The sequence below is a fragment of the Bos taurus genome, chromosome 8 (assembly GCF_002263795.3).
Source record: "Bos taurus isolate L1 Dominette 01449 registration number 42190680 breed Hereford chromosome 8, ARS-UCD2.0, whole genome shotgun sequence".
NCBI lineage: Eukaryota > Metazoa > Chordata > Mammalia > Artiodactyla > Bovidae > Bos > Bos taurus.
Window position 1 is genome coordinate 60,273,494 of NC_037335.1, and position 9,224 is coordinate 60,282,717.

Consider the following 9,224-nt stretch of genomic DNA (forward strand, 5'->3'; position numbering starts at 1 on the left):
TGGCTACAACATTTTCACCCTTTCAAATATTCAACAAACATCTCTTAAAGTTTGGAAACCTCTATCTTGAGCAGAGCAGCATTGCAGAATTCAGGACTTTCGGCCTCATTCAGAGAAGACCTGCTAGCTTCCTTCTGGTCTGTACCATATGCCTTTTGATCAGAGACCGCTCATGGTGAATAGGGACTGGTGACTGTGCTCACCAAGATTCTGGGAGGTCAACCCTGAGCTGTAAGATGCCTTTGGAGTCATTCTTTCCCTCTCCTCCCTATTTGGGTTTCTCCCTTAACTCCTCCCCAGCCCTTTGCCCTCCAGTACTCTACATATGAGCTTGGGTCTCCTCAGGAAAGCTCAGGAGCAAGAGGAAGAGAAGGGTACACGCCGTGCCTCGGTTGTTACAGTTGGCCCAAGTACTGCCAGGCACAGGGGAATCAAATATATATCAAAGGGACAGCTTGACTTGCTTCTGCTCTTTATAGAAGCTGTCTGTGGTGGCTCGTGACATCTTACTGTGTTGATGTAACTTTAAGCCCTCTCCATGCTTTTTTCTGGAATGAGGATATATACTTAGGGGAAGAAGTCAGTGAGGTTAAGTAAACATTCTGTAGATCTTAATTTGAATTGTACATATGTATTCCACTGAAGAGGCCTAGAAACTATGACATCTCGATAGCACCCCTAGCATCCAGACTGTGGTTTTTGAATACCAAAGGAAACAAGAGCTCCTTAGAAAAAATGGTTGTTTCCAGGCCTGGAGAGGAACTGTACACGTTGAGCCTGGAACAACTTGACATAATCAGAAAGCAAGAAACCATCAAAAATACTTGGGCCCTGTCAAAAGATCTCAGGAGCCATGGGCTCATCACTACACTGAAACAAAAACCTCTCAAGTATGTAGATCTGATCATCAATTAATAGGAAACACAGGGACAGATACTACAGGACTATAATCAGCACAATATAAACTAAGATTCTGTGACATTGTGATTTATACAAAATATATATTTGTTCATTCAGATGACCAAGATATTTTTATCACATATATTTGGACTTTGTCCACAGCATCTGGCTTACAACTGCCAAGTCCTTCTGCTGCTGCTGCTGCTGCTAAGTCGCTTCAGTCGTGTCCGACTCTGTGCAACCCCATAGACAGCAGCCCACCAGGCTCACCCCGTCCCTGGGATTCTCCAGGCAAGAACACTGGAGTGGGTTGCCATTTCCTTCTCCAATGCATGAAAGTGAAAAGGGAAAGTCAAGTCACTCAGTCGTGTCCGACTCTAGCGACCCCATGGACTGCAGCCTACCAGGCTCCTCCGTCCATGGGATTTTCCAGGCAAAAGGACTGGAGTTGGGTGCCATTGCCTTCTCCGGCCAAGTCCTTCACAGCTCTTAAAATCCTGGGAATTTCCTTAGTGATAAGAACAATGGGAGCAACTTCCATCATAGTGTTTAGTCTTCAATCCTCAGTTTCTGAAAAACACTTTAGAGCCATAAAGTGAAGGGGGTATCTTGTTATTCTTAACAAGCCCAGTTCAGCCACAACTGGGTCTATGTTAACAAGGTGACTTTTGGAAAGCACCTAAGACTGAAGTTGATTGCCAGGGGAACCAACTCTGAGTAGAGGGTTGGAACTCAGTCTTAACCCCTGATTTCCAGGGAGGGGAGGGCTGCTGGAGGTCACATTGATCACTAGTGATTAATCATGCCATTAAAAACCCAAACTTTTTTTTATATACAAACTCTATTATTTTCTATGTGTTTTATGGCAAGAAAAAGATTGGGAAACATTAAACTAGAGAGATGGACAGGGGAGGGGGGCTAATGGGAAGATTTCAGAGAAGTTAGCTACAGTGTAAAACAAACTTCAAGGTTACAACCGTGATGAAGAGAGGAGCTGTAATCTAACCAAGGTCTGGTTCCAAAGCTTCTGATGCTAACACAACACGGTGCCACCTCATCCACCTACTATTCTCCATGATTTTGCTAAGTATCACCAGTGTCCAGGATTCTAAAAAGATAACACATATTACTTGAGCATTGGACTTTGCATGGTGTCACAGTTTGGTTTTGCCCAGAGGCAAACTCTGAGACAGAGATTGGAGTTGCTGCTGCTGCTGCTAAGTCACTTCAGTCGTGTCTGACTCTGTGTGACCCCATAGACGCCAGACCACAGGCTTCCCCGTCCCTGGGATCCTCCAGGCAAGAATACTGGAGTGGGTTGCCATTTCCTTCTCCAATGCATGAAAGTGAAAAGTGAAAGTGAAGTCGTTCAGTCGTGTCCGACTCTTCTCGAACCCACAGACTGCAGCCTACCAGGCTCCTCCGTCCATGGGATTTTCCAGGCAAGAGTACTGGAGTGAGTTTTGCCTTCTCCAAGAGATTGGAGTGCAAGAGGTTTATTAGGGAGAGCTCTTTGGTTCAATACTGGTGGAAGAGAGGATGAGGATGGAGGATTTGGCAGAGGGGGACGATGGGCTGTGGTGCAGTCTCAACAAAGGCCTCAGTCAACCCCACAGGGACCCTGGTACTGGGATGGCTGTTCAGAGATGTCTCTAGTAGAAGGAGACGTTTATATCCCTTTACCAATCAGTCATTGGATATAGGCTGCCTTGGGGAAGGGAGTATGAGCTTGAGTGAGTCAGGTCTCTTCAGCTAAGAGCCCTCTTATCGAAATTCCAAAGATGACTGACAGCTGAAGGCTGTCTGCCAGCAGCTCTTTCAGTTACTGGAGGAACACCTCCTCGGGTCCTTTAGAAAGATGTGGGTGGGAACTCGGCATAGATCTCCAAGCCAGAAACCAGTGAAATGAAGTGTGTTGAAAAGGAAGATTGCTCTGCAAGTACCTTTCATTTTTAAGTAAACTCTTGATTATAAAGGTCAGAACTAATCTCAAGTTGATGTCCTCCTCCCTTTAGTGAGCTGAGAAGGGCATGAGTGGACTCTGTGCTCAGTAGGGAAAGCACATCCCCCTAGGGTGGGACAGATAATACTGGGTATGAAAGGGTGAAACGGGAACATGCCCTGCGCTCCTACAGCCCGGAGACTGTTGAAGGGACCACAGGGTGGTGACTGTGTCTGGGTTTCTGCCCACAATGCACAGGAAAGCGCTGTGGGGCCCACAAGAGTATGGCTGGCCACTTCTCAGGCAAGAGGACCCCGGACATCCCGGCAAGGCAGGCTGAGAGCATGTGTTTTCATTGCAAAGTTTTGATTCTCAGGGAAAAATGGGCATCTGATCGCCTCAAGGAAAATAAGGCAATTTCCTTCCCTTACATGTTTTTGTCCCCTTTTGCGTCACTACTGACTGAGATCCTCACACATTTTACCTCTGGACCTCTTGTCAGTACATATGAATGGGCCCCACCTTTCAGTTTTGCCGCCCAGTTCTCCTCAGCCCAGCCGCCTTGCTCCATCTTTTGCTGGTCACATCTGAGCATCTTGACTCCAGCATCTCTCAAATCACCATGCTGCCCCGACTCTGCTCTTCCCATAGAACCACCCTTTAACTCTCCAGACTATAGCACCAGACTGTGTACTCAGGATTTACCAGGGGCAGGAAAGCAAAGTTTGCATCCAGATGCGAGGCTAAGACCCTCCACACATGTGTTGCAGGATTCACCTTACTTGCCCTCAGAAGAAGCGCCCTGTGTATAATCTACAAGGTCCCAACTTCTCCGTCTCAGAGACAGCTTCTTTTTCATATCCAGTCTCAACCTTGCCTCCAAGAAAAATAAAATGTGAAGATGTGCCATTTCACCTACAGTGAAGGCTATTTTTTGTACTGCTGTCATGAAGTTTCACCCCACACTGTCTTCAGTGCCTCCTTTTAGAGCAGTATTTTGAATCTTTATGTAACACAAAGGTAAATTAGTCTGTTTTTCTCAAAGCAAAGGAGCAACTTGCTCACAAAGGTGAATTCAGACTTGCCCAGTAGAGAAGCAGGACATCACAAATTGTTCTTTCAGCTGCATTCCACTTCTATCCCCTCAAGGCACACTCCCATCAGGTTTTATTTAGGTTTCATTGTTTCAAAGATTAAGTCCAGTAACGGCTAAAATTCTCCCTTGTATGTGTAATTCAATTTTCTGGTGATGACTCTTTACACATATCTTCTTTGAGAGGCACATTCTTCTGAGATTCACGAGTGAAAGTAGCCAAGAGACGCAGAACTACAGGGACATCTGTCCTCCAAACATCACCAGATGAAGCATTTCTGACTCACCAGGTTCCGCACAGCAGCCTTCACATCCTTGTTCCTGAGGCTGTAGATGATGGGGTTGAGCATGGGGGTCACCACCCCATAGAAGAGAGAGGTGAGCTTGTTTGAAAGGTCCTGTTTGTCTGCCCCTAGAGGGTCCTTGGATTTGGGCTTCCCATACATGAAGAGGATGGTCCCATAGAAGATGACCACAACTGTGAGGTGGGCAGAGCAGGTGGAGAAGGCCTTTTTCCTCCCCTCAGCTGAAGGTATTCTCAGGATGGTGGTGAGGATGAAGATGTAGGAGACAAAGATGAGCAGAACTGGGACCCCCAGGAAGATCACATTAGTCACCCCCATACTGACCACATTGATGGAGATGTCAGCACAGGCCAGCCTCAGGACAGCCAGGATCTCACAGGTGAAGTGGTTGATGACATTGTCCCCACAGAAGGGCAGCCTCATCGCAAGGGATGTTTGAACCATAGAGGCAGCCCATCCAGCTGCCCAGGAGCCAGCAGCCATGGGCACATAGACAGCCTTGCTCATGACTATGGGGTACCTCAGGGGGTTGCAGATGGCCATATAGCGGTCAAATGCCATCATGCCCAGAAGCACACACTCCATGGCCCCCATGGCAAAGGAGAGGAACATCTGCACAGCACAGGCTGAGAAGGGAATGGTTTTCCTGGGGGTCAGGAAGCTGTCAAGGATGAGGGGGACTGAGGAAGTTGTATAGCAGATGTCCAGGAAGGAGAGGTTCCCCAGGAAGAAGTACATGGGTGTGTGCAGGTGGGAGTCAAAGATGGTCACCAGGATGAGGACCCCATTGCCCAGCAGGATCACCAGGTACATGAGCAGGATGAGCACAAAGAGTGTTTTCTCCAGCGTTGGGTGGGCTGAGAGGCCCAGGAGAATGAACTCTGTCACAGAGGCTGTCTGGTTGGCACTTTCCATGGTATGTCTCCTCTTTCAACATTCAGTATTTTATTCAAAAATACTCAGTGATCCAGACTCCACATCCGTTGTCTCACACAGTTCCAGGGCATCTGTTCAGGAGTTCCAGTCTGGCTGAGTGATTAGGAAACAGTTCTGAAGGCAGTCTCTATTTGTTTCCAAGAAAAAGGAGCAATAAAATTAGAAACTACTTTGGGGTCATAGAATATCAAATTTATACTGTTTAAATGACAATTCTGATTATTTAATGCATTTGATCAGAGACAGTATACACAACACATTCATTTAAGTGGTTCTATGTGCTATATGGCAATTGATCTCATTAAACTTTGGTCAGAAAAATGACTTTTAAGTTTGCTCCATGTTCTTCCAATTTGTGCTAGGGACGAGGGAAATCATTAGCTGTGAATACTCTGTTTCTCCAGATCATTTTCACAGAAAACATATTCCTATTGTTCCCAAGACCTCTTTTCCTCGTGAGCAATGCAAACTCCAGGGTTATCCATTCATCTGTCTGTCCAGCCACCTGTCTTGTCTATCCATCCATCCATCCATGTTTGAAGATCGATCCACTCATCAAAACGCCTGTTGATCACCCGGTATATGAGTGTGAGAATTCCTGTGAGGAACAGGGGTGACCCATGGCCCAAGCACCTGTCAGAGAGGGTAAGCAGAAGGATTTTGGAGGGGCCAGGACATCCAAATGGGCGTGCAGTGTAGAACAGGGGTCATGAAATAATCCTTAAGCGGTGTAGAATCTAGCTTGGCTTTTAAGGACAAAGGACACTGAACATGGAGAGAGAACTTGGGCAGGCCTCCACAGTAACTTTGTGATCTGGAAATGCTGTTATGTTCATAATAGTTTGAATCTGATGTTCTGCGAAGACAGACAGAGGACTGTCTCCAGAAATCCACAGTGGGTCACAGTTTCTGGAAATCTAGTTCTCTTGGATAACTAAAACAACGATTTTTTCCAGTCTTGAATATGTTTGACACATAACATGTAAATTTAAGGTGTACAATGTGTTACTTTGATACATTTATATATTGTAATATGATTGTTGTCATGATATTTATCATATCACGTGATTATAGTACAGTATTGCTATCTGTATTCATTATACCATGCGTTAGATCACTGGGGTATTTACTACTTGTTGCAAGTTGTAGGCTTCCCAGGTGGCACTGGTGGTAAAGAACCACTTCCTGCCATACAGGAGACGTAAGAAATGTGGGTTCGATCTCTGAGTCAGAAAGATCCCTTGGAGGAGGGCACGGCAATCCACTCCAGTATCCTTGCCTAGGGAATCCCATGGACAGAGGAGCCTGGTGAGCTACAGTCCATAGGACGGAAAAGAGTCAGACATGACTGAAGGAAAAAAAAAGTCTTCCCTGGTGACTTCGATGGTAGAGTATCTGCCTGCGATGCAGGAGACCCAGCGTCAGTCCCTGGGTTGGGAACATCCCCTGGAGAAGGGAATGGCAAGTTTGTACCCTTAAACAACATCTTTGTTATGTTACTATTTTTTTTGTTGTTGTTATCATTCCCTCTTCATAAATGTCCACTCAGGAATCAGTGGACACTGATAGTCCTGAATCTTTTGGCTGAGCTTCTAGGTACGTCATTCAGACTTATATCCTGTCACTGATTATGCCCCCCAAGTAATCTAGTCCAACTCTGTCTCCCATTGTAGATCTTTCTCTGCACCACACTGATGCATGGTTCTTCGGTTTCAATTTGATTTCCTCTAGTGATGAAGAGCCCACTACATTCCTAAACAATCTACTCCATATTTTCAGAGCTCTAGAGTATTAGAAAATTCTTTTTCATATTGAACCAAGCAGGTAGTTTTCTAAGTTTTTCTTGTCCATATGATGGTTGTCAGTGGTCAGCTTCCTTTAAAAATTGCATTGAATTTGTGCAAATACATCAGGTCTGTAAGCACAGAGATTTGGGCTGCATTCTAACCTGCTGTGTAGACTTCAGTGCTCCTTCCCTCTCTTAGACTCTCAGGTTACCCTCTTCTGCTTTGGAATTGGAACAGATCAATGATGTTCAAACTCTTTAAGAGAAAGAATTTTTGTTTCCTTAAATTCAGAACCCCCACTCCAAGTATATAGTGGGCTTCCCAGGTGGCGCTATTGGTAAAGGACCTGCCTGCCAATGCAGGAGACATCAAAGACATAGTTCCATCCCTGGGTTGGAAAGATCCCCTGGAGGAGGGCATGGCAACCCGCTCCAATATTCTTCCTGGAGAATCCCATGGACAGAGGAGCATGGCAGGCTACTGTCCATGGGGTCACAGAGAGTCAGACATGACTGAAGTGATTTAGCACAGCACACATCACACCAAGTATAGAGTAGAGCTGTGCTTGTTGAAGTGGGCCAGGAGGGCTCAGAAAGTCTGGGTTGTTCAGCCCATGAGGCCTGCCAGAGACCAGGCCATTGACGAGCAGCTCTCAGAAACTGTTTTCATTACAGGCAATATAAATGGCACCTCTGGAGTATAACAGCAGGACAGCTGCAGCCATTTCTGTGGCTATAGTGTGAATGGTGCTCCCTGGAGTTGTACAGAAGAGGCTCTGAAACTGTGGGACCATCTCATCCTAGGGGTGTCTCTGAAGTTAGAGGAATCCATGAAATGAGACAAAAGTTTCAGAGGCTTCTTGCCATCTAGGTTTTTCTAACCCGGGGTTTTGAATGGCCCTTGGTCTTTGTGATATCACTGAAATTGTTTCATTTCCTCCCTTCCCAACCCCCAGGCCCTTCAGAAAATCAAGTCAGAAGCTGGAAATATCCCTGTGCTGATAAAAGGTTGAGGATTACTCTTATAAGAACCCTCACTTACCTTTTTTAGGAACCTACTGGGAAAGGGTCCCTATGGTCTGGGAACAGTACATGGGCCAGAAATATCATCACTAGTTTGAAAGGTCCAGGCTGAGATGTCCAGCTCTGATGAGAAGAAGGGGTGAAAGCCAATTCCTCCCACTCTGTCTTACTTCTGTGTTTTAGGCAAACTTTCTAAAGGAACAACCAGTCCATGTAGAAGGCAATTTGAAATCAGAACTGCAGTTGGGACTATTGTGTTCCCTAAAGTGATTAAAAGTTCGGAAATGAAAGCCTACAAAGTTAGGGAACTTTTTATACTTTTGGGACAATGTCCCCAAGATCCAATTATGCTGAAAGCACTCCAGGAAAAGCTTCTTTTTCTCATTCCTTTGTTCCTGCTGGAACTTTCCACTCTGAGGCCACTGAAGGGCATCAGGGGAAGCATTTCCATGTGCTGCTTGAATTTGTACAAACTTCAAAATGTTTTAACTTCTTGAAATCAGCAGCTTGGGAGAGAAGAGTTATTTAGGAATACTCTGTGTTCACAGCATTGTGGAATCAGCCTCTATGGACACACTGTTTCTAAACCAAGTGCTCAAAGTCATGATTTGTATGCTTGGGGGAACTTCCACCCAGAGCCATGGGGAAACTTCAAGGAGGAGATATTTTCTGGCCAGGGAGAGTAAGGGCGAATTTACACATGAAGAGACAGGCAACGGATGGGAAAAAGGGACTTACCATCCTGGGGATGGAGGTTGGCATGGGGCTTGGGCTTGAATATTTCTTTCACAGCCTCAGTATGTCATATGTGTGAAAAACATCATGGGACAGGAATCTGGGATGTGATAGCAGCCTTTAAGATGACCCCAGTAATTCTTTCCTACTGGATTTCATGGCCTTATGTAACTCTCTTATATAACCAGTTACCTTTAGTAACTGCTTCTAACCTAAAGAATGAGTCACACACAACTGAGCAACTGAAAATCAACGACAGGACATGGTTACTTCTTCTTTTACAAATTAGCCCTTCAAAGATAGGAAGACAATAAGTCATTACAGATGTGCTCAGTTACACTGAAGATGTGAGCCTGAACTAAGCACAACCATCTACAATAACTCAACAAATAATAGAAATTAAACAGTAACTCAATAAGTATATAATAAAATCATGACCAAAAGCTATCCTGGCAAATCAGACTCTGCCATCAGTCCAAGAAGCCCAGGGAATCTCAGGCCCTA

The 9,224-nt window shown here is 45.4% G+C and overlaps 1 protein-coding gene across 1 annotated transcript; it reads right to left on the bottom strand.

The window, feature by feature from the left end:
- Positions 1 to 4,195: 4,195 nt before the first annotated feature.
- On the bottom strand, positions 4,196 to 5,155 carry OR13C7L (olfactory receptor family 13 subfamily C member 7L). The gene has a single exon (NM_001390050.1). The coding sequence runs from the start codon at positions 5,153 to 5,155 to the stop codon at positions 4,196 to 4,198; it is 960 nt and encodes a 319-aa protein (NP_001376979.1).
- Between the last annotated feature and the right edge of the window lie 4,069 nt (positions 5,156 to 9,224).

What these genes read in the sequence shown, in the direction of transcription:
- OR13C7L (NM_001390050.1), bottom strand. Translation starts at nt 5,155, where the DNA reads ATGGAAAGTGCCAACCAGACAGCCTCTGTGACAGAGTTCATTCTCCTG.